At 38.9% G+C, this 26,511-nt stretch overlaps 1 protein-coding gene across 2 annotated transcripts; it reads left to right on the top strand.

The window, feature by feature from the left end:
• The first annotated feature begins 14,566 nt into the window (after positions 1–14,566).
• On the top strand, positions 14,567–26,251 carry LOC112560130 (amino acid transporter AVT3B-like). Of its 2 annotated transcripts, XM_025231719.1 has the most exons (16): positions 14,567–14,832; positions 15,131–15,180; positions 15,856–16,051; positions 16,930–16,957; positions 17,415–17,480; positions 17,696–17,762; positions 18,336–18,416; positions 18,890–18,967; positions 19,252–19,321; positions 19,962–20,026; positions 20,708–20,774; positions 21,185–21,233; positions 21,447–21,589; positions 22,638–22,789; positions 23,215–23,274; positions 23,640–26,251. In XM_025231719.1, exons 1-16 carry the CDS (start codon positions 14,713–14,715, stop codon positions 23,959–23,961), a joined length of 1,614 nt encoding a protein of 537 aa, XP_025087504.1. In that variant the 5' UTR covers positions 14,567–14,712; the 3' UTR covers positions 23,962–26,251. The 2 variants fall into 2 exon arrangements, with proteins under 2 accessions (XP_025087504.1, XP_025087505.1); XM_025231720.1 differs by lacking the exon at positions 15,131–15,180 and having other exon boundaries at positions 14,696–14,832.
• The last annotated feature ends 260 nt before the right edge of the window (positions 26,252–26,511 follow it).

Raw genomic sequence — 26,511 nt, 5'->3', positions numbered from 1 at the left:
CGATAGATAACTACCTTCCACACACGACGCATAGGTAACAATGCATATTGCTCAATCAAGATGGAATTTTTTTGAATAAAAGGAATCAATAGCGAGTGTATGTTCTTCGTTCCACTTGACCATGAGGACTCACTCCTTGAGGGGTGTCCAACCAGTGTTGGTGGTGCTAGGATGAAAAGTATCGAGCTGAAGAGGCCAATATCAGAAACCTCGTAGTGGTATTTAATCTCGACAAAATAGATAACTTTTCTTTAATTAGCTACGTCTTTTAGTTGTTGTTTTGAATGAAATAAATTGTTCACTGGTTTGTAGAGAGACATCTCAAGTCCTCCCCATCTCCTTTCTAGTAAATCTTTCCTTCGCTGCTAAGGACCGCACAGTTCTTGCTAAAGAGGAACAATCTAATGGTCATCATCTTGAAAAAATGATCCATCATATAATAATAACTGAGTTATGTTGTATAAAATTGCATAATATCTTTTTTTCGCCTGTGGTACAAAACGCACTGCTAACTATACATGATAATAGATATTGGTAAGACTATGAAGCTCACACCTATCATAATCTCGAGTGTAACTTCGTTCTGATAGCGTAGTTCGTGTTTTATTGTTTCTTACATTGCTGCTTCGACTGATCATATTTTAACTGTACTGTAGCTATAAAAAAGAAAGGTGAGTGGTGAACTCTCGTATGGATTTTGGAATGGCGATCAGTTAGGCTGAAATCGTCATCTCTAAGTCCTATATAGCACAAATCTCTGGTACACACAAGTGACACAATAAAGCACAGACCACTGCTTCATGTAAGGCGTGTGTGTTGTAACTGGGGATTAGGATCTCAAAAACATTCTGTCACGATATATTCGCAGTCCAGCTAAGACATGTCAAAATATGTCCCGTGATTTACTCATATAATCATTATGCAAAAACATGGAGAAAGGACGAGGTGAAACTATTAAAAATGCCCGACCCTCACTCTTTCCATGTAAATCAGGAACCCTAGGCTATGTAACACAGAATAACCAGAGAAGAAGTACACTGCTTGGGTCTGCTTGTACTGATGGTCGGCTCGGTTCTCTCTCTGCGTAGTCAACGCACCAAATGAACTCTCGTACGTACCAAAGCGTCCATTTATGAAATCACGTCTGTTCCAACACTGAGAAATCATGTCATGGACAGTGAGAGTTTTTTACACATGAACACCGTGTCCAACGAACAAACAACTCCTATACAACTATACATATAACTGAAATAAATTATAAATAAACGCAACGGACTCGTATGTAGAGGAGACTGAAAGTGATGGAATGGTTGCACGATGATGTCAGGGCAAACGACAGGCGTGTTCCCACTATATAGTCCCCTTTCTAGTAAGATACAGACACACTTCTACCGCGCCACTCCCCCATTCGCACCGTCACCCTTCTGACACGCGAGGGAATGTGCCTCCGAACATCTCCGACCCACCATCGGCTTCCAGAGGGCCCTCGCGGTTGACTCAGGTCCTAGGTACCTGGGTAAAACAGAGAGTGGGGAGGGCGCTGTCAATTTCTTTATCGTCGGCGCCTCGCTCTCGTAATCCCCTAACCAATTGACTTAGTTCTCCATCGTCACTCCCGTCTCACCTCACTCACGTTTCTTTATTGAAAGGACGAATGCACACTGTTGTGAGCCGAGAGTCGCTCGAGGTCGTAGCGTGGGTTATGTTGTCTATCTGTCATTCGGATGTGTATTTCTTTTTGTCGGAGGGAGGTTTTCCTATTTTGTGCAGAACTAGTACGGAGGCTGCTGGTGGGTATCTTTTCATCGATTGCCATCTAATTTTCACAGATCCCCAGGACGATCAGTTGGTATGGAGTTCATGACTCTCCTGGCTTGTCGTGATACTTGCATCGCTATAGCCAAGCTATACTTCACCAACAGCCACTATTCGAGAAGAAAGTGATACACGCAAAGACATCACGACAAATGCATGATAGACTGGTGTTCGCTATTCACGACAGCCTGCAACTAAACCAAAAATATACATCAGCATAACTCAATTTTACTGCAAATCAGAATAGTAGAAAATCGTACGTCACGCAGATAAGTCAGGAGTTTGTTGCTGTAATGCAGAGTTGTTATATCTCAGATAGAAATCGCAAGAGTCGTCGCCACGTGATACGTCACATCACGCAGACAATTAGTTTCACTGGGGCCAAACACGGGCATAGGAGCCCGAACTGAGCTTTGGCGGTCACTTGTAACATCAACTCGCATAGACATGTATCTAAAGTCTACAACCCACAGAGAACGAGTTAAATTCACACAAATACTTAAGCTCACCATTCCAGATCAACGTTCTCATCCTTGTATGGAATATAATTGATGTTATTCTGAGAGACTGCCACACACCACGCAATGTCACATGGAGTGATTTTGGAAAGTAATATTTGCTCAGTGAAAGCGAGAGCTCTTTCCCGTGACTTGAGTTCGATGTCAGTCTTATTGTGATAAGCACCATCGAGTTCTAGCGTGCATTTGTCCAACTCACTGGGTAGTTTGTTGTCTGTTCTCTTTAACATCTTGACGATAGATAATTCAATACTTCGTGGAAGGCGCGCACCACACAAGGAATAATTTTCTCCAATAGCGTCTCTTCCACAGAGCTCCGGCATTTCCCGCTGCCGTCGCCAAGACGCAAGTGCATGCAACTGGTCGATGAGTGGTAACTATGGCTCCCTGATCAGTTTCTATTCGGTGGAGGCCGATTTGCAGCCTCGCACTTGGGCGAGCTTTGCAGACGAACATTGTTTACTTGGACATGACACCAGAAAATCTCCTTAAGGCATGTGTAGGATTTTAGCACTTCTGTTAAAACTATTCTTAACGCAATTATATTCAGCCACACTATATGTAATGCCAAAAGTCTTACCCAGAGCTACTTATCTTTCTGATTAGAAGATTCAGCGTCAGTGAGTGATTTTCAATGCTTCTTATCTAGTACTCTGTTAATTAAGGACGTAATCCTTTGACATTTTTCCGAAATAGATACTATGTGCATTCGCTATTACAGGAATGAATATAGTCACGATGATCACTCACGGTCACTTCTGGTTTATAAGAGCAAATATACACATTTTAATGCTTTATAGTAGGTTTATTGTCTATAAAACTTCTCACTAGTTCGAAGAGTCGCAACGACTAGACACACTCGGTTAGGTATAAGTTGCCGGAACCGTTTAGTGTAACATTATCGCGCAGGTGATGTGTCGATTTTGGCTTTGTGGTGCGGAGCAGCACTTCTTCTGTCAACATCAACCCATGCTCCCATGTTACATGCGCGTCTTGTTGTAATGTTTGTAGCCCGCAGGTGCCAGACACTGGTGTACACTTGCGTAGGTCTGACTATGACTAGAACAATGTTATCGCACATCTTATACTTACACAGTACTGATTCTCTTCCAACGTCCTCGCATTATATATATCATTAACAGTTGTTAGGTTTACTGCTTTGATGCTGGAGTGGATGATGGGTGCTCGCCCAGCTACACCAACGACTGGTCGTTGGACTGTCAGACTGGCAGAAGAATGGAAAGAAGCAGACTATCCTCTATGGCCTTACGACAGCTGCTGATCTGTTATTTTCCACTTTTTATCAAGTCCTCCATCTCGTCTTCTAACAGGACTACGAGTCAATTTAATCCGGAGTCGTGTGAGATTCTCGACTGTCCGATTTTCGTGTGGTAACGCTAGTCGACTGGATTAGGCAGAGAACGATACTATTTTGTTTTTTTTTTTCAAAGGCCATCATCGGAGGGCGCATAGACCTCTAAGTGTGTTATGTGATAACTCTCTGTTCTGGGATTATATGCAGCCAGCAGAAAAAGAGTCGTTTATTAGTGTCCACAATTTTTAATTTTGAGATTTACCTTTCAGGTTTGTAGATTGGTGCGACGATTCAGATTATCGGCTATAATCGCTTTCACATTCATTTCTGTCGTCCTTGGTGGACTTATTTGCTACATTCGCGAACTATTCAAAAATCGTTTCGCCAATATTCGTAATTGTGTCATGTCAACACAAATATTTTGTCGGTAGCATTAGTTTAAATTGTTTTAATTCAATCTCTCTGTATAGTGACATTAATATAATCCAATTACTCCGATAACACTTAAAATTTTAGGAATATTTCTGAAGCATACGTTGTTGTTGTGTTGGATTTATAGAGCACCTGTCTAAGCCAATCAGCTGACTGTCTAACTTTATATACTATTCCGCTATATGTATAGCGCATCCTAAATGCAGTCAGAACTCATAAAAAACACGACATATAACTTATGATAATACGATATTGCACGATACTAAAATCGAAAACTGCAACAGCGTTTGACAAGTCGCTCTCCTCTATTCACTGTGTCGCGCGACCAGTTGTACTTACCTTATTGTGTAATCTAGTGGGCAAACATTCCTCCACATCCGACGATCGTACCCGCTCACACCATTCCTACTATAACTTCATTCCGTCGTCATACGCTCGCGTAAGAAATAGTCCAAACACATCTTATCTTACCACACTAATGTCTCGTCGAAATTTGTCCGCTTGTTTTCCAGCAATATCTATCAATAATAGCATAAATGTCCGATGGCTTAGTTAGTTGGACACTTTGAGTTAGTTGTTCTCTTACGCAAGTAATGAAACAGTTTGCACTAAATGCAAACATGTCAGACTTCGTGTGTTTGAAATCACACTGTCCATATGTTTGTCTGCCCTTGTATTTTTATCTCTTACATGTACTGTTCCGGATCTAGTTGTCGATGAAATGCAAACGTGGCCCTAGCCCGCTTATTTTTTCCACAGACTTACTATTTTATCGCGGCCACAAACAGTTATCCTCATCAGACTGTCTCATAATCCGGTGATATTTGATACAAGTTGTAGCCAGCTCAGAGTAGTATGTAGCTCTGAATCAGGAAATTGAAGAAGAGCCGGTCAGATCATTGTCCTCTGAGGATCTGACAACAGCAACTCCATTTGAAATTATTGCTCACCGAGGCGGCGGAAAAAGGACAATAATTTTATACGAGGCGAAAAGAGAGCTCTAGTCTAGACCACTAAACACAATAACGCTAGGAAAGCGCAGTTACACGTTGCCAAACATTTTAACCTGACAAGTGGCCAACATAAACGAAGATGGGCTTTGCAAGTGCTCTTTTATCGTTACTAATCCCGTTTCTGATCTGTGGTCAAATTCATAGCTGGTGTTCACACATTCAACCGTACTTTTGTTCACGGCTGTTCGCGGCATAATATACTTCTATCTTTCACCTCTCGATAAATAATCCCCCTAAATATCGTGACCTGTATAGCTTGTGTGACATCGCCTCTTTTCAGTTATTCATCCCTTGAACGGTACTGGTCGCCGGAAGATCGCGTGGATGGGCACACGGACATGATACAAGTCCAGTGGATGGACGCGACTGCTGATGTCCCGCCACTCACGCCTCGATAGTGAGCAATCTCACAGACGACCAGTCCAATCCTTCACGTTCATATGTCAGTTCTTTCTCTAGCCAACGGAGGAGTCGACCACCCTCAGGGAACCTTGAAGGACTGCTGCAAGAAGGGGTTCCTGGTGTACGAAGTCATTGGCTTTGTGTTTCCTCTACGAAATGTGGACACTTCTCTGGCACTTGTTCTCGAATTCCTAAGCGCTGTACTAGATTTGTGTCAGGGTTTTCAAAAAGCCAGAGTAAACTCTTTCAATCAGCATGTCCTTCACATGTTTTGGTGAGTTCCACAGCCAAGACGAGTCATGACTGTGTTACAGAAAAACTTTTATGCTGAAACTCCTCTGTGTACCATTAAAATTCATGGACAGTATAATTACATGCTCTCTCTCTCTCTCTCACTCTCTCACTCTCACTCTCTCACTCTCTCACTCTCTCACACTCTCACACTCTCTCACACTCTCACTCACTCTCTCTCACTTTCTCTCACTCTCTCTCACTCTCTCTCTCTCTCTCTCACTCACCGCGCACACACCACAACGAGGACGTGTGCATGCCCATACCGTTCACTCTCAATCCCAGGTACTTGTCCATCTTTGCACGGTTGCATCTGAAACTAAATTCGCTGCTATTTCCCCCTGTATCTTAAGCTCAGCTTTGGTTAATGCTTTATGATCCTATGATCCCAGCAGTTATAACCGCCGAGCTGCAAGTTGTATAGGTCGTGGGAAGAGTTAGGCTGTACCGCCATAAAGTTTTTATTCTGTCCTAACACTGCACTACATTCTTGCTGCTCTTGCGATCCTTGCCATACACGTGGCCGATGTTACTTAAAGCTGTTCTTAACTTATAAAAATATGGACGAACATTGGAGCCCATTTGGCAAAGATTGATATAACCTATAACAGTCGTGTAAAAACATTGCCAAACTTATTCAAACATTTGTCCATATTTTTCTGGGTTCAGAAGTGCTTTTAGAGAGGCAAGAGGATACGTCTGTGACTTTAGCTATAAGTGTGTTTTGCCAAACTGTACACGTGACGAACAAAGGCAGAATCTCAGGACGAGCCTCAGACAAGAGTTTCATTTAAGAGCCAACCTTATTTGTGGTTTAACAGTAAGTCTTCTTCATTCCTGTCGTCCTCAGCCACAAAGACCGATGGACAGGGACCGGAATGTGACAGTCGTGTTTATTTCGCCATTAAATGTTTGTGTCGTCTGGGTTCGTATCGATCAGATGGAACACTTCAGATGTACTCTCATCGATATCTCCCTCGTATTTGTTACTGACACATCACAAGCTGTTCGTGAAATTTCGCTACCGGGAGACGAGAATGGAGAGAAGATAGGACCAGCTGAAGACTGAGCGGAAATGGGAAGGTTTGAAGCTTTCGCCGAGGCTGCTCACGTTATCCGCTTCAAGCAATAGATTTTTCTTTTAAAAAAAAAAAACATGGAGGAGACACTCTGTAACTCTTCCTCGTATTTTCAATTTTCCGCTTTGTCCGGCTCGCACCCTTACCCAAGAGTCTGCCGCCCACCTCCTCCATCTTCCTTGTACAGTCTTTTTCCCTTTTTTTTCTAGCATCTCTCTGAAGGATTGAGCGCCTTGTTCGAAAAGTACAACAAATGCTCTTTATTTTCTTCTTCAATCGGCCTCTCCACTTGATCTGATTTTAGGGAAAGTACAAGAAAGGTTTCTTTGGTATAAGCGTTGTGCATGGCGATCTTTTTGTCTTACGCACATCGAACCTGGATTAGGCAGATGGGACACTTTTTTTTAGTATTTGATGTTCATACAATTCTGAGAAAAATGTAATGAAAAAAAGAGTCTTTGGCAAAGGAAAAAGTGTTTGTCAGCTTGTCCTATTCGCTCAAAGGACAGTGTTTTACTTGCTGAATAATTACACGGGCAGGCTGGCAGGTGGTGTTGCAAAAACATTATGAACGTTCCTTGCCCTCAGATTGTGTGTTTTCTGTTCAGAGGGCCGTGAGTCTGTCTGTCTGTCTGTCTGTCTGTCTGTCTGTCTGTCTGTCTGTCTGTCTGTCTGTCTGTCTGTCTGTCTGTCTGTCTGTCTGTCTGTCTGTCTGTCTGTCTGTCTGTCTGTCTCCATGCATAAACTGCCTGCCCTCCCCCGCTCTCAGTCGCCTCCTCTGCTCTGTATGTTCGATCACTTCAGTTTCTGAATCCTCCCTCCATTGCTATCGCGGACACTTTCAATGTCGTTTTTATATTTGTTCACCTGTGTTTGTTTTAATTGTTTTATTTTTCATTTAGATTAATTGAGAACTGTTTCAGTCTACATTTTTGGATCTCGCCTGTCATGTCACCACTGTATCTGAACTTAAGCTTGTGTGATATTTTGGACATATTCCCATCTCATTACCTACATGAAGTTTTCGATTAGTGGTGTCTCTATATGAGCCTGTGATGCTAGACAAACAAAACACTGATGGTGATGGAAGTGGCTAGGCTTGGTCCTATCTGTAGTGCTTCTCGTCTCCACTTCGCCCTTTTCTGGCAGTTAATCTACAGCGCGTGACAGAGAAAGGCTGAGTGTGCATGCGCGTGCGCGAGTGTGTGAGAGAGAGAGGATAGAGAAAAAGTATTATGAATAAACTACAACTGTCGATGCTTGTGTTTAAGTGAATAAAGTCATGTGAGAAAGGTGCCATTGTCATTTAATTTCAATATTAAAACGTACTTGTTTTTCACCAGTGTTCACTCTCTCTGAACGTTGATGCATAGTGCTGTGAGGGGGATGAGTATGAAAGAAGGAGTTTTCTGGAAATAAAAACATTATTGTTTGACAGGAAAATAACTTCATGAGGACCAGAAGCAAACCCACAAAACTGAGAGACATGGAGATTTGAAACTCGACTAAGTGATGGAGCGGGGGTAGGGGAGGAATAGATGTTCAATGCCAAGCCAGCAACTAAGATTATATCACGGCAAGGCAGCCACCCCTGTAAATAGATGCCACACGCAGAGAAAGAACAGCGTGCCCGAGACGAGAACTGAACCCTGCCTGTATTAATGACAGGCGCTAACCGTTGCGCCACCGGACCGCCCAGACAAAGTGATGGCCACCCTCAAGAGCGAAGAAAGATTAATGAAGGAAGGGCCGACGACAGATCGGCTGGCGAATGGCTTAATGACAACCAGTCGATAGACCACTAGGAGCGGTCAACCATTTTGGTCACTAATCCCCGCTCCTCCATTCTCCCGGGAAAAATCACTTGCTTTTACTACGTCTACACAGTTTGTCCTGCATTGCTTCCTTTGGTAATACTTTGTCTCGCATTAAGTATCGTTGCTAACTTTACCATTTTTGGTGTCGCCGCTGTTGTTGCTATTGTCCATTCTTTTTATTTTTCGTTATACATGTCTTCTTCTCATCCTTTTTCTCCTTTTTGTGTCGTTATTCTAATCATTCCACAGGCATTTATGGTTGTGTAATAATTGTAATGTCACAATCGTTAACTAGCATGGAAATGATTTTTTATTGTTAGGTATTTTCTTTATCATTATCACACATACACACGCTCGCACGCGCGCGCGCACACACACACACACACACACAATCACCACCAACAGCACGCGCCTACACTATCCACAGAAAACGTTAAAATGACTTATTTAAAGCCCAGTTTAAGGCGTCTTTTCTAACCACTTTCGCGGGCCCGCAGATTGAAGGAGGATAATTTGAAGAGTTATGGGTCCCTAGTGCGTATCAGTCACCTGACTTTGCCAGTAACTGATGGCACTGGGATCACCAGTGATCAGCGGTCCTTCCAGACTTGCCCGCCTCCTGTATCACTGCTACTTCTTGACGAAGAGGGATGCGAGTGTGGCCACTGCGAAATGCAGCTCCATGATGAGAAGCCACTTTTTTTTTTTTTTTTATTAACAGAAGCGGTCTCATGTCCCCTTGTATCAGCAACTAGCCCTCCAAAACACTCGTTCTCAATACACCGACATTCAGTTCTGAGAACGCGCACAGAGTAGGTCGTAATTCGCTTGCATTTTAACCTTTGTTCAGACTATATCCGGAATAATTTTAGAAAGTGATTACTCTCTTTTAGGACTGAAAGGGTAGAATACCTGTCCAAAGATGTGTGGGCATTTTTATAGAGCAAAGATTAACGTGTTCACGAGATGAGTGATGAGGAAATATTAGAAGGACTGAATGCAAGATGTTTTTGTAAATACAAAAACGTGAAATAATTGCAGGGATTATATAATCAGTGTGTAGGCTGTGAACGACAATGCTCATAAAGACGAGTTATATATCTCCAGTGGAACTCGAATGGATTTAATGTATATCTGCCTTACACACTGTCCATTAGAGCAAAAGATATTCAATATAACTTTCCCATGATGCAGTCTTCTCCTGTAAAACACTATCGAATATACCAGCAAACGACAGAACTATGTCAAGTAATGTCAATCAGTGACCCTGGACTTGCGAAAACCGCTGAAGATCCAGTCAGAGCGCACTAGTTATTTCATGTAAAAGTGAAACTTGATATAGGTCTCTTTGCCTCTTCATTTTCACACGATCGACAATTCCTCCCTGTATGCTTGTGCTGATGCCGACTGGAATCAGAGCGCTGCACCCGAAACAGCTTTTTAGCAGAAGTAGTATGAGTTCATTCCGTCTTACGTTTTGTCCCTACAGGGCACTTCCGAGGTTATTGCTGTAGACTACGGGCAAAGCAATCTCAAAGGCAGTCATCTCCTGTCGAAAGTTCAGTACACATCCTTCTGCATGTATTTTTAAAGGTCTACTAAGGGGCAATATGTTTTTCCTAATAACTGGTTAAAGTTTAGTGCAATATGATACTTCCCCAAATTTTGGTGAATGCATTCCTTCTGTTTTCGAGATAAACGCCTCCAGAGATCATTTCTCGAGAACGGAACGTGGTATTCGCCCAGATATGGGGAAAGTGTACCTTCTACCTTAAAAAGATAAAAGACAAAAAATTTAGAAATACTTCTAGTTCCGTCGCCATTGCTATTCTTGAATGTCTGCCGATTGACAGGAGATAATGTAATCAGGGGCAAACTGCGTCCCGTTTTGACGCGCAATGGGAATCCTGTTTACTACCGGCATGTCAAGGCCTGGCTTACCGAGAAAGACTGTGTACACTAGAAATGTGCGGGGCATGGATTCTGATTCTTTTAGTACTGAACTTCAGCGTTCTGCTCTCCTGGTCTCCCCTCCTGACAATGTGGATGAGCTTGTGGCTCTGTACAACAGCACCCTGACTGCTCTTCTTGACAAGTTTGCGCCTGTGAAAAAGAGGTGCATTACTGAGCGTCCTGATACCGCGTGGTTTACTCCAGAGGTACGCCGAGCCAAGAAGGTCAGGCGTCAGGCGGAGCGCAGATGGCGCAAGAGTAGACTGGAGGTGGATCGTCAGATTTATCGCCATACAAGGAGCCAGTGTTCAGCCATCATTGTCAAAGCTAGGTCGCGGTATGTTATGAATATTCTAAGCTCTGCAGTTTCTGATTCTCGCAAGATGTTCGCAGTTGTGAATGGTCTCCTGGGTAAAGATGTGACTCAGCCTGTTCTTCCAGAGATGGATGATCAGATCGCTGCCAGTACACTAAGTGCTTACTTTGAAGACAAGATAAAGACCATCATGGACAGCTTCAGTGACTCGGTTGCTACTGTGGAGCAAACCAGTGACTTGTTTTGTGGCATGCCCTCTCTAACTTTCAACCAGTGACAGAGGATGAACTATTGAATTAGTTCGGCGTTGTCGCCCAACCACGTCTGTGGATGATCCTATCCCCACTAGTGTTCTTCTCCAGCACCTTGACATTCTACTTCCTGTACTAGTTCGCATAGTCAATGCTAGCCTTTTCTCTGCCTCTGTACCCAGACAATTTAAAACAGCTGTGATCAAGCCTATCTTAAAGAAGCACAACTTGGACCCTAGCTTGTGTAAAACTATAGACCTGTTTTCGAATTTGCCTTTTGTTTCGAAACTTGTGGAGCGTGTCGTTGCTCAGCAGTTGACATTCCACCTGGACCGCTACAGCTTATTGGATAAATTCCAGTCGGCGTATAGACCCAAGCACAGCTGTGAGACAGCCCTTCTGCGTCTTATGAACGATCTTCTGTGTAGTGCGGATGCAGGGAAAGTGACTCTTGTGGTCCTCCTTGATCTGAGTGCGGCCTTCGATGTCATTGATCACTCCACTCTACTGACTCGTCTCCAAATGGAGGTGGGCATTGGTGGTTCCGCCTTGCAGTGGTTCCATTCCTACCTCAGTGATCGCACACAAAGGGTGATGGTCAATCAAGCTTCTTCAGTGACAGTTCCACTGCTGTGCGGTGTCCCGCAGGGCTCTGTTTTGGGCCCGGTTCTATTTTCTATTTACACATCTCAGCTTGGTCCTCTCATTGAGAAGCATAATGTGAACCGTAAGATGTTTGCAGATGACACTGAACTCTATTTTTCATTTAGTACTGACAGTGAGTCGGTGCGTGAGGCAGTTTGTGCTGTAGAAGATTGTTGCTTAGAGGTCAAGTCATGGATGCTGAGGAATAAACTCAAGCTTAATGATGAGAAGACAGAGGCGATGCTATGTGGTTCCAAGCTTAGCCTTAGTAAAGTCTCTCTAGACTCCATCCAAGTGGGTCAAGCTAGAATTCTCTCTCCAGCTCTGTACGGAACCTTGGACTCTATGTTGACAATCTTCTAACTATGTCTGATCATGTCAGTTCTGTAGTCAAGGCATGTTATTTCCATATCCGCACTCTTGGACGACTCCGACCCAGTCTTAATAAGAAGACTGCAAATGCAGTTGCTGTGTCCCTCATCGGTTCTACATTAGACTATGCCAACAGCTGCCTCTGGGGGATTTCAAAGAGCGAGTTGTTGAGGCTACAGCGAGTGCAAAATACGGCTGCGAGGATAGTTGCAGGAAAGAAAACAACTGACCATATTACTCCTGTACTTCGTGACCTACATTGGCTTCCTGTGGAGAAGCGAATTGAGCATAAATTGTTAACCTTAACTTATGGCTGTCTTCACGACCTTGCGCCTGCCTATCTGCAAGAACTCATTCGCTGTTACCAACCCCAGCGGAACCTTCGTTCAGCAGCACACTTCAGACTTGAACGACCGAGTGTTCAGTCAGGGAATGCTAATAAGAAGACTGCGGGTTTCAGATCCTTCTCCAATGTAGCCCCGCTTTTGTGGAACTCGCTTCCCCTCTCGACCAAGGAGTCTGATAGCATTGGATCTTTCAAGAAAAATCTGAAGACTCACTTGTTTAAACTTTTTTGAAGTTTTCATTTGACCTGCAGTTTGGTGGCTGCTGGGATCACCGCGCATTGAGCGCATCTTTGTGATGCGGATACTGGCTCGCTATAAAACTACATCATCATCATCATCATCCTTTTTCTGCAACTTGGACAGCAGTTTCTTACCAGACATACAATGTAGCCAATGGAAAGACCATTTGAGAACATTTAACGATAGTTAATTTTTAAAGAACAGCAAAGAGCACGAATTTTAAGAAAAAAAAACTGAAAATAGCTCGAGAAGAACAAAATGTGCTATACATTCCACAGCCACAGAGGAAGATGCAGACAGAGTGGTGTAGGAACCAGACGGCAAGGGAGCAGCCGCCCTCTCAAAAAAGATACTGAGGGAACAAGAATATGAACGAAGTTCACTGTCATCATGGAATCTACCACACACACACACACACTTTTTTTCAATGAAACACCTTCAAAATGGTATCCATAATTTTGGTTAAAATGCCCAGCAAATAATAAGTTCTCGAAAAAATGGGTAACCAGCGCTCTTTGCTGTGATCATCAGACTCAGCAGGAACAGCTCAGGTGCACCAGGATAGTGTTCAGCTGCTGTTGAAAACCAATGATTCTGTTGAGGATACATCTCCCAAATTTCCCCGAGGAGAGAAGTATGCGATTACGTATTTCGAACGCATTCAGAACTGAACTTAACCCCGACATGCTTCATAGCGTCTGGATGTGCGAGGTTCTTACAGTTGGAGCATCTCCCAGGCTGCCGCAGCGCCCACTGCTGATCACATGCCTGCAGGCCTGTGTGGAAATTAGATATCTAGGAGCAAGCAGCGACTGACAGCTTCACAATAAGGTGGACAGACCCAAGGGCAGGCAGTGCTGGGTTTGACGTTTCACCTTGATGCGCTGCATGGGCGCATCATTAATGTACTTGCTGCTTGAGGGGATAGCTGGGAGCTCGTGTGCAAGCTTAAGTGTTTGTATGTGTGCTTGTCTATGGTAGGCATGTGGGACACGTGTGTGTGTGTGTCATGCGATGAGTCTTTATGTGCGTGCTTTCACTTCGTCAAACCCGGATCCAAAACTCAAAATGGTCTGTTAAAAAATCTATAACATCATTAAGCTAGACACACATGCTAATGACTTAAAAATAGAAGCTTTTCTGTTGTGGTGGTGGTGATAATGAGATAAGCTATATATATATGGAGCAGCGACACTCTTTTGTCAGGCTCTTAGCCACAGTACAGCTATGATAAAAACCTCAAAAATAAAAAGTTAGATAATGAAGTAAACATCAAGAACTTGGGAAACCAACATATTTCAAATAAGATTAAAAAGAAACTGTGGATACATGGAATTATACCTAATTATAATATATAAAGACTTCAATCATTATTATTATAATACAAGTAATCGTCAGAAGTCGAAAGTGCTAATAAGGCCGTGCATTTTTATAAATTATTAAATCCCAATTGCTAGAGAACTGTTCACGCACGCGAAGGCAGGAAATGTTAGGCGAAATTTTTTCTAGGCGTCCTTGTAGCCTAACTAGTCTAGCCACGAACTTGTATTACTGAACTGCTGGCTACTAAAACGAGGCAGAAGACTACAAAGCTTCCGGTTTAGTCACATTCTTTGTTTAAGCTCGCCGAGACTAACATCGGAGAACTTCGCAAGAGGCTAAGCGTTGGTCTTGGCAGACAGACAGCAGTCCACCTATACACGTCGGTAGTCTATCGCCATGTCAGCACCGCAGACCCCGGATGAAAAGAAAACTGGTCAAAGAGCGATAACTCTGTATTACATTACTAGACGGTTGTTTGTTGTTATCGACCCAAGTCAGTAAGTTGTCCTGTACATTCGGCATCTTTGTGGAAATGTAACTCGCTCTTCGTTATCGTTTCATCTGCCATATTCTTGCTAAAAGCATGGCAGAAAGAATGAATTTGTCGGGCCGTGGGACGAGACATCCTCTTAAAATTTTCGCAAACATGTTCGTAACTTTCATCGGAGGTGGAATATTAGGACTCCCGTTCGCGTTCAAAGAGGTATGTTTGTGTGAATGTCTCGATCAATATGTTGATACTGTTGTCTCTCAGCATACTGTATCTTTAAACAAATGGAGCAATGTTTCGGCATCGTGTAACCTTAAAGAGTCATCTGAAGGCAAATATTTGCTTTAATGAGACCTTACAATTGTTTTGTGTTTAGCCACCGCCAGGAATTTAAAAGAAACTTCATTTTCAAATGTAAATTAAACTTTTCTGCGTCATTATTTAGAAAGGTCAGTGCTTTTATCTTACACATGCTATCATGAAAAACAGACTTTTGTATCTCCTTTTGTAGGCTGGCATCATAGAAGGCATAATCACCATGGTTTTTGTTTCTATTGTTAGGTGAGTTAAATTTACTTTTTTTTTAATGTCAAGCACCTGCTCTTGGCAAAATGCTTTTTATCTAGGTTTTCTTTTCCAGTAGCATTCGCAGTAGGCTGATATTATGATTGCAGGCCTTTCAAGGTTGGGGCTAAAAAATAAAAGTTGCATTAGTTATAGTATGCCTCATTTCAGTGACAATGTTTTGAAATGTATTTATTAATTAAAGAAATTGTTTAACCTGATAATTAAATTAAATTTTGAAATAGTTCATTGAATCAGAAGTATTTCAGACTTGCTGCACGTTTTTTATTTTAAGGGATAAGAAAGAGTAATAAAGGAAACTAGAGATTTCAAATTGGGGATTGAATTAGTTGATCTGATCCAACTTTGGGATAAATCTGGCTGTAATCAAAAGAATATAACCTGTCCTTACATTTTTTGTGGAAATAGGCATGGCAACAGTCTCTAATTGTCCACATAAAAAAAAACTAACAGCTGCATATCCTATTCCATAATATTTTTGGAACTTCTAAAATAGTACATATATAAACTATATAAACACAAAAACTAAAGTGCACATTGTTTACAAATTTGAAACACAGTGTACATTTTTTTACAGTTTGTGCTTCAATCAAAAAAAGATGCAATTTATTCCTTTATAAATAGTACATCATAATGTCTTTGCATTGACAGCATTAAAGCTATGCTGCAAATAGTAGATTGCAAGTACAAGATACTAGGCAAGAGAATCCAGGGCATTTCAAAAGCCATGACAAGAGAGGCCAAGGAAGAAGACTATGACAGCTTGATTGCACCAGAAATGTCATCCAGGGATTTCCTGAAAGAGGAAGGCAACCTTATGATTAGCATCAAGGAACCTCGAATACAGGTTGATAATATTTGTTTTTTACTTAGAGTTCATTTTTTAAACTATCATTTCCTTGAATTTTAGCTATGTTAAGATGTTAGCATTCAGAGTGATAGAAATCTTTCAAACTTTAAGCTCAAGAGTCATATGAAGTGTTAGATTGTGTCAGATATAACTCAGATATAGATGTCATCATGATTACTAGTGTGCATGTGTGTGTATTCATACTTGTACGTGCATCTCCACACGGCACACAAATACCTATTCATGGAATATTGTTATGTGCACAAATTCTCTCTCTACTTTTTCTGACTGTTCATGTTTATCATATTTTTTTCCCCATCTTTTCTTTGTAGTTCATTGTATTACCAAGCTTTCTCTTCTCAAAGTGTAGGCATAAAAAAGTAAATTTTCAAATAACTTATCATAAAAAACTCTGCATTTGAAAAATCAGCTTAAGCTTGTTAACAACTTATTATCTTGGGTGCCAGCAAATGAATCATGGTAAATGATACACCTCACCCTGCATGTTTACATTTAAAGTCAAAAGTCAAACTCAGGTATTTGTCAATAGGTCAAACAATATATTTGCTTGTTGTACGTTTCAGCTAACAGTCATGCTGTTAATTCAGGCATATAAACTTTGCATTTATGATACCAAAATCTGAACACAGATGAAAGTGAGCAATTTTCATTTATGATGGGAAGTTGCATAATTGTAAACAATATGGTATCTGTTCTGTTACACTACACACTGCTGCATTAATGATATCAATAATATTATATATGTTTTGACATGAATCTGTGTCAGAGGTGCTCCCTTCTGACCATTCTTTGATGGAAGAGCAGTAACATTTTTAACACTTGTATTTAAAAGTGTTTGTGGCTTTTTTTTTCAGTACAATGATCTTTCCTATGGAGATATAGGTAATTAGACACTAAAACTTTTATTCTTGTTTGTTTTATTAATTTTTATAATTGAAATCCCCCAGTGATCAAATAAAATAATTTTACAAAGGAGAATGCACATGGACACACTCTATTTTCTATCCCTATCTTTCTTATAACAGAATGCAATCCAACTCATTAGCATACAGATATAAATATTATAACATTCAAGATAGTAAGAGTCTTATAGAAGAGAGTGTGTGTGTGCACAGACATACATGTGTATGTGTGTTAACAAGATGATATAATAATAGTGCTTATGCAAGAGGGAAATAAGCATTTCTCAGAGGGTTATTAGGTTTAAGTGCTAGTCAACTGCATGTTAAAATAAATATAAGATGTGTGTATGTTACCACCTCTAAAACAACTTGTAGCTAGACTTAGAAACAGTTTATAAACTGTTAACCCTTTCTTAACTGTGTTGCTTCTCTTTTAGGTTACCATGCACTTGGACATGCTGGAAAGATTTTAGTTGATCTTGCAATTGTCCTCACACAAACAGGTCTGCTGACTTAGAAAAACATAGCAAAAATTATTGTTTTTTACTTAACTGTTCATTTTAGCTGATTTTTTTATTAGACTGTGTGTGAAAAAAAAATTCTCAAAATAAATTATCTTTCTTGATTACTTAAGAACTCATTGTTGATGTTTTTTGTCATTGTCGGGGTTTTTTTTTTTTCATGAAAATTGAATGTGCTTCATGTTTTTTTCTTACAGGGTTTTGCTGTGCTTACCTTATTTTCATAGCAGAGAACCTTTCTGATTACATCTCTAGTATCAAGTTGTGAGTCTAGATTTCTTTGTATGATGTGGACAGTAGTTATCACAATGCTCCAGCAAGAACGTGTACTGTACTTTAAAAGAACAACAACTATTATCATCAGTGCTATCTTATTCTTTATTTGAGAGCAACAGATTCTTTATTTGGTAAACTAACGCTTATCCCAAACTGTGTTATTCACTGGGAGTCTCTGCTTATAAGCATCACATTATCCAAATATTATTCAGATAGAGTATAGAAGGCTGCTTATAGGATGTGCCTGTTTAACTAAGGCCATTTTTTAAGACTTCCAAACATTTCACTTTCTTTCATTTTCTCATACTTCATAGGTCATAAGAACATTTACTAGTTAGAGCTGATGATTATTTCATTGTTTTCTTGCTCATTATCCATGAAGATGAACATGGGGCTATAGTTTAAAAAGCAGCATCCTTCCATCCAAATCACTGACATCATAGTGTTAAAATTATCTTGTATGAATACAACCTGTTAATGTTCTATTATATTAGCTGGATTTTTTTTTTTTGGTAGCTGAGCTTAGAAGAGAGGATGACTTAAAATCTATTTTTGTAACAGATGGGGATGGCTGTGCTTTCTTCTCCCTCCATTGTTTCTACTGACACTCTTCCGTCATCTCAGCACCCTGGCTTCATCAAGGTAATGATTTGTGTCACCTGCCATTTTTTTCTGACTGAATGTTTATGGCTAATTGCGGGTGTCCTTCATTTGCAGTCTCTGTCAACCTCATACTATACATAGTTTACATACACTGTGTATGCTGCTTACATTATGTGTTAGAAAGTAATTCATTCATTCAAATTAGTGGCCTTTATATCAGTTATAACTTAACATTGCAAGTGTATCGTGTAATTGTCCTAGGGGTTTAGTATAATATATTGTTTTGTAAGGACTGATGTAATACTGTGTAATCATTTAATTAAAATTATTATTTTCAGTATTGCCATATGTCACTTTTCCATGTTTAGTAAGCACTCCTACAAACAAAATTTAAGATAATATTTTAAAACCTTGTTCATTCATTATCAGGTTTCCTAATACCTTCAAACATTTTTTATGTTGAATTTGAATCTGTAATATAGCATTGAACTTTTAATATTTTCATTTTTCAGCTTGCTTGCACAGATTTCAAATCTCATGGCTTTTGGGGTTGTTTTCTGGTTCGATCTTGAACACCTCAGTCAAGTCAAGTCAGTGTATTTTACTATTTACTAGCGTATTCATTTACTTTTTTCTAGAAGGTGATGCGTATCTAATTTGGTTTTATGAATTATAAACCATTGTAATGTAATGTACCTTTGCACAAATAGGTTTCTTTTTCTTATTTCCATTATAAGACTATTCATTTCAGTTTCTTGTATATCTCCAGCACTCTTTTTCTTCATCTGTGATGCCCGCATTGCTGTTCACAAATATAGTGCAGTATGGGCACAGAATTAGAAAAATTTGTATTTTCATTTCTTTGTTTATTTAGCATTCATCCAACAGAAGTGTCTATCAGAGGTTTCCCCTTCTTTTTAGCCATTTCCATCTATTGTTTTGAGGTGAGAGGACAGTTTGATGGATGTATTTGCATTTGAATGTCAGTAACATAATGCTTGGGACACAGGTACACAGCTGTATACATCCTTCAGCATATTCCTATAAATTTTGATGTTGTTGGCCTAAAATATATTATTGTTTTAACATGAAAAAGGTTTTATCACTCCAGTACCTTGCACATTGAACAGCATGTTATCCACTGTACCCTTAACTTCGCGGTTCTCAAATGGGGGGGCACGAAGGTGGTCATTTTTTAAGTTTCTTATACCGGTATTAGTGAAATTAGTTTACATTGTGTGGCTATGTGGGGCGCGGACGTACCTTTGTTCGTCAGGGAGGCGTCACAAGTAAAAGGTTGAGAACCGCTGCCTTAACTGTTCTGCATCTCACCCATTTTCATTTAAATCGCAATACACAGCATAATAGTACACAACATATATATACCATTTTATTCTGGCATCAACTATTTTTATGAAGTAGATAGAGTAAAAGAAGAGTAAGATTTTGAGTAGCATTATGAGAAGTTAAAGAAAAGATTGGTTATGGAAAATGATATACCTCAGTACATAACTCATTTGTTATTATACTTTTGGCATGTATAATCGTTATCATTTTTCTTTTCTTCATGTTCTACACTTCCAGGGTGCAGGTATGATTCTTTCATTGGAAGCCTCCCTTGCTGAAGATGTTCAACATAAATTTAAAAAGTAAGTTGTGGCTGTTACTGGCCTTCACTTCTTTCTCAGTTTCCTCGTCCATGCCTCTTTACACTTTAAAACATTTAAGAACATTTTTAAATAATGCACATAAAATCCTAATGATCTGGAATTCAAATCGTTTAGAATTCCATTTTTAAAACCCCAGTGATCTGAACTTCAAATTACATTTTGTAAGAAATTATAGAACATTAAACAAATGGAAAAGAGCACTGCACAATATGATGTTCAAAATTCTTTTATTCTCTAACTCTTATTCATGTTAGTGCACTAAATATCTGAAGCTGTTTATTGGATCAGTTACCGTTGCCTACTTAGTCTCTAAAGTTCTATTATGAAAGCCTACAGATCGGGACTTCATTTTGCCAGATTCTTGTTAAGAATAGCAATTAAAAAATGCAATGACACTCACATCCTGCTGACACCTGTATACAATATTTAGTCATTTAAAAACAAAAATGCAGTTTTTTTTCTTTATCAGTTGTAAGAAGCACCTTTTTTCATTTTTCTCTTTTCTTATGCTTTAAGATTAAAATTTATGGCAAATTTCATGTGTGATATTAAAATAATTTTATCCTGGTTCATGCAAGAACGACATATTGATTTTTTTTAAACTTATAATTGTTTCCATGAATGAAATCTTTTCCACAAATATTTGGTTTCTTTTTCTAGGTTTTTCATCCTAGCCATGGTTGTCATCACATCATTGTACATATCTTTCGGAATCTGCGGTTATTTGGTAAGGGTGATATCCTGATTAGAATGTCATTTGCTTTAAAATTGTGTTCTCAAAAGTTCTCCTGACAGGAGGGTATTTTATGTTAGACTAAATATTTTCTTTCTAGAAGATCTAATATTGCTTTTATTTCTAATTTGAATTTCTTTTATTGTCGTTTAAAATGTGTTTTAATTGTTCTTAGTTTATTAGTTAGTTTATTAATAAAGCTAGCGTTATGTAATTTACAGAATTGTTATAATCAGCAGTAGACAAATTAACTTGATCAAGACTGCTAAAAGGAATATTAACAATCAGTATGCATGACCTGATATTTGAATGAGTTAAAATTATTTTTAAAATCCAAACATTTATTGCTGAAAGCTATTACAGTTAATGAATAAAAACTGAAAAGTTGGTGTCTATATTTTCAGTCATTTGGACAAGACACAAATGAAGTCATTACACTCAACTTGCCCAAAGGTGAATACAGGACACACCAGTTTTAAGCACATCAGTTACAAGAACATTCTATGCAGCTTGTCAGGTCCCATTTCAGGGGGATATTGTGAGCTTTGCCTATATGCATGATTAAATAACTAAGGAAGCAGAGTGCACTGTAATAAACAAAAATGCAATAGATGAGGTTAGGTTCAATTTGAAATCATCAGATTTTGCAATGTTTCTTATGTCCAGGGCAGAGTTTTCACTTCAGCATGGTGGTTAAGATCTGTCTGTGTCTTGGTATTTTTTTCACCTACCCAGTCATGCTTTTCCCTGTCATCAAGATTATAGAAAACTACTTCTTACCTGATGCTAATCAAAAGCCCTGTAAGGGGGTAAGTATCTCTTGTCTCTCCTCCTTATTCTCCCTTTTTCTTCCTCCCTTTTTTCTTTTTATGGAAAGTCACAGAATTTTAAAAGAAGCTTAAAAGACCTAGCTATCCTACTTTTCACAGAGTTTATGCTAACCAGCCCAGAGCATGAAAAGGATGGTGTACACAGGCAAACATTCTTGATGATCTGTGATTTTGCAGATTTTTTTTCTGTCCTAGAGAGTTAAAGTAAGATTAGATGCAGTCCTGTCCTCTTTTCACTGTTCAAAATACTAGCAGAGACTATTACTAAACATGGCAAGTGTGGAGTACAGCTAAATCCCAACCTATTGCGTATGATTTTTATTTGCTAATGATGTACTTCTAAATTCAAATACTCCACAAGGCCAAGTTTAGCTATACGTCCTCTGCAACACAGAGCAAAGTTGGACTGTAAATTTAGAGAAATGTAATATTATTGTATTCCACAGTGAGGGTTATTTGTTGAGGAGGGAGAAAAGACACCTAAAAAGTGACAAAATTAAAGCTCTACACAAGTACAAATATTTAGAAGTCACATTCCTCTTGTGCCTCTTCAATTCAATTTACCGGCAAATCTCTTTATCTTCATCGTCATCTTAGGTGGCTCATCGAGCATTGTATTATTTTTTATATGTCATGCGTATGCAAGGTAAGTGTACGTTTGTCATATTCCAGCCTCAACGCTCTGACCACTCAGCTATCCATGGGTGCTACTTCAAATTCTGTTCTTTCTCTCTCCCCTCTCTTCCTTACCCACCCTCCTCCCTTTCTCTTATTCTTTTTCATTCTTATTTTTTCTCTGGCTGCAGTGTTAGTCTTTTGCACATCTCTCATCATTTTCTAACTTGTAACATATTTCATGGAAATGTCTTGATTATGGTTTTTGTCAATGTTTTATTTACCTAGAGGATAGCATTTTCTGCTCACCATGTGGAGAGTCATGCAAGTAGGTGAGTTTTAACATCTTTTGCATTGTAAATTTTATGGTTAAAGTTTTTGTGATGAGATATTCTTATGTTGTACATGGCAGAACATCTTGCGAGGTTGCCTGGTGATGCTGACGGGATTTGTAGTGCTTGCAGTGCCTAACTTTGCCAATCTTATGGCTCTTGTGGGCGCCAGTTGTTGTACACTTCTAGCATTCATACTGCCTGGTGTGTTTCATCTTTGTATTTACAAAAGGTAAATATATTTCATTGCTTTCATTTTTTAAAATCATTTATTTATTAAAAGAGGGCTAGGGTTTTCATCTTCGTTCTTCTTTTCTGTCTGCATACACCAGTCTAGTAGGAGTTACTGTTCATTTTATTTATATGCCTTAATGCATAAGATGGTCAAATTCTGTGACCAGAGTTTTTTTATTTGGATAAAATTGCACAGTTAAATGTTTTTCATCGCTCATTCAAGTCAAATCATGGGCCTAATCCTACACTTTGTTACGTTTCCATTTGTTTTTTTTTTGGGAGACATCAGTCAGTGAAGATTTTTTTTATAATTTTATCTTTCTCTAGCTGTGTGTGTCTGCTTGCATATGCATGTGTGTTGCTATAACAGCTAATAAGCTGTTGCATGCAATGTTTTTCTAAAAAAATGTTCTCCTGTTTCAGTTCAATAACAAGATCTCAGCAAATAATTGATTGGCTTCTTATTCTTTTTGGCATTTGTGGGTAAGTCTCTTTGTTACTTTGCCTATCTGTTTCTCTTGCTTTATTTTTAAAAGTGTTTAAATAAATGCAAGGCATAGTTGAAACATTTATGTAAAATTATTTCAAATTATATTTCAAAATGTAGAAATACTGTCATCAGCACCAGAGAATGAAAACACTACAACAACCATCAACACCACCAGCATCCATCACTTCCTTTGTTATCACTGCACTTTCATCAGAGATTTTTAATCATTTTTAAAATAAACTTTACAATCATATTAATTTTAGAAATACCAATATTATTGACATAATTGTCACTTTCGCCACTAGGGTTTGCATAATTCTTAAGCCAAAATAACCATTTTTATGTTTATTGTTTTCAGCACAATTGCAGGAACAGTGGATGCATTTAAGCGTCTGTCTAGTTTTCAGACAGGTTTCAATGTACAGAATGTTACAATGAAAATTGTTTCAACAGAAAATATAACACAAGTGACAGGTGTTCATAGTGCACACATGGCCATTACACCAAGCTCTGTTAATATGAGATTCAAACCTTCAACACCACCTACAGCAAATTATGTAACCAAATCCTCTGTGTGGACTTCATCTAAACTTCAGACATTTTTGGAGGCGAAAAGTGCAAATTTGACAGATAAACAGAAAATGATGTATGCAACACCTTCCAAATCTGCTTTATTGTGATTAGCTGTTGAAATTGTGATTGAAGCCCAGCTCTTCAAACATAAAAGACCATTTATTGAGCTGCTTTTTTAAAAAGGTTAAGATGAGAGGTGCAATGCAGCTATTTTTGTTAGAATGTTGCTTAGCTGATATATCATTTCTCTGCATTGTAGATGCATTTGGAGGATATGCCATGGTGTTTTACTTCTCTTTGAAGGGGTGCTTTGATCTCACTTCTGTTTCTAGATTTATGTGACTGATGGACAGCTGTGTACCATATGTTATAACACCCTGTTAAAAAGAGTCCAATCAGTTTTGTACATTGTTTTCAACTCAAGTTTTTGTGTGTAAGCAAATACTTGAACTGAGAACAAGCAGCATTTTACCCAAAGATTTGATGGGTAAAGGTAAAAGTAAATGGATTTACAAGTTGTAATATTTGCTATTTACTCAAACATGTCACCAGTAACAAAAGACGTTGAAAGACTGAAGATCCATTGGTTTTCTATAAAACATGTTAGGACGAAATGTGAAGTTTTTGTATTGTAAAAAGTGAATCAAAATGTTTACCTTATTTGTGAAGAATGATTAGTGTTGATGTGTCAGTTTGTGAGAAATAAAAATAAAAAAAAGACAAAGTGGGTGTGCATGTTTTCACATTTCATAGGCATAAAAAAATAGACTACTTAGCCAAAGGATCAATTCAAAATGTGCTCAAATATTTGGCTGCAGAGTTTTATGATTAATTTGCATTAAATGTCATTTATTTAGGTTTTCTATATGTTTCTGTAATGTGTTATAAGACAGCAGGTCAGTTGTCTGTGAAATTTTGAATTTCAAATCAAAGGCAGCTCCTTGTATCTCATATTTCTTTTTTTAGTTTGGGTTTCTTTTGGTTGGGGGGGATGTAGGACATTAATATATTGTATTATGATCTTCTTATTCCTTTTCACCTCCAGTAGACCTTAGGGCCGCAACTACACCACACAAAAGCTTGTGTTGCATTTGTGGTTTCTGTAGCAGGGGTTGTTTTACAGGGTTGGATTGCTAGTCCCACACCTAACCCTCCTCCTTTATCCAGGCTTTGGGATCAGCAGGTTACCTGGGGTTTTTCCAGGCGGAGTTGTATTATGATGGCAGCTACCTAACATGCAGTGCTAACCTGCATCGTGTTCTTAACACACTTTATGCAGCTTACACTCTGCATAGCTTTGTTTGCCTCTATTTTTTTCTCTCTCTTTCTCTTCTTTTCTTGATTTCTCCATATTTATTTTTCCTCCAACTCTTGTCTTTTAGATAAATGCATGTTCTAGGGAAGTAACACTTCATTTAGTATATAATTGATTGGTTCCTGATTTTTTTGATATTGTTGGCACCTTTGGTCTTTTGTGAAAATCATGCAATCTAGAAACCTTCAATAAATCTTGCTAACATCAGTTCAAAGTCATCAGGACTTCTTATGAAGAACATTTATTTTTTGTTGTTAATGCAGTCTCTTTCCTTTTTAGTATATATTTCACAGTTACATCAGTAGTTTCTTTGTAAATAGTTTATATAAATCTCTACACATTGCATATCAAAAGTTAAACTTCTTCAGTAGACTAATAATTATTTATAGAGCACCAGCAATAAAGACAAACTCAAAACACATACATAAAGTCACATGAGTAGGTATCAAGTGCATCTTACAAGTTTATTCACCATCATTCGAATCATATCTACTTGATCTCTCTCTTACATACAGTGGAGGAAACTGGAATACCCAGAGAAAACTAACGGTGGGCCTTGTAAACAGGTGTCACATTCAGAGATGTGTGTTAGAGTCAAGATATGAATCAATGACAACTGATACCTATTTACCCATGCAAGCTAAATGCACCTTCAAGAAGTACTTACGATCATTAATAAATATGAACATGATTTGGAAATAAAAATACCTTCATTTGCTCCTGTTTTTTTATATGCTGAATTAATTTTTTCCTCCTTTGTTTTCTAATTGTTTTCTTTTATTTCTGTTATGTTTTTGTGGTCGTGCTTCGATTTGGATAAAAGTGTTGGACAATTATGTTTACATGTGCTTCGGATGCTTTTTCTTTCTTTTCTGGTTTGCTGTATATAATGTTATTTCGAAGTGTAAATTGCACGGATCTAAAGATATATTGACTGGCGTCCACTCCACGGCCATGCTTCGCTCGCTTCGGCAGCGACCTTGAGCTGCAGTGAATCAAACTAAAATGACGATATAGGTATACATGCATGATCATGCAAAAACAAAAAAAGAGGCAAACTTGGAAATAAATCGTTTATATATATTCTTGTTTTTTGTTGATGTATGTATGCGACTTTATGTTTGTTCCTTGTTTTTCATTTCATTTATCAGCCACAGAGTGAGAATGGCAAACAATAAATTACCTATCTACTCGACTGACAGAATCTCTAAAATACTAAAAATAAAACTGTTATTCATCGGGAACAAAATTTCTTTAATACAACATGATTTTGACCGTGTCACCATGGATGCACCCTTTGTTTACGAGTCGCGGGACGTTATCGGTATCTACTTCCTGTAAA

Source organism: Pomacea canaliculata, linkage group LG3 (assembly GCF_003073045.1).
Source record: "Pomacea canaliculata isolate SZHN2017 linkage group LG3, ASM307304v1, whole genome shotgun sequence".
In the NCBI taxonomy this organism is placed as follows: Eukaryota; Metazoa; Mollusca; class Gastropoda; order Architaenioglossa; family Ampullariidae; genus Pomacea; species Pomacea canaliculata.
Note: the sequence above shows the minus strand (reverse complement) of the source record. Positions and strands in the feature narration are given on the sequence as shown.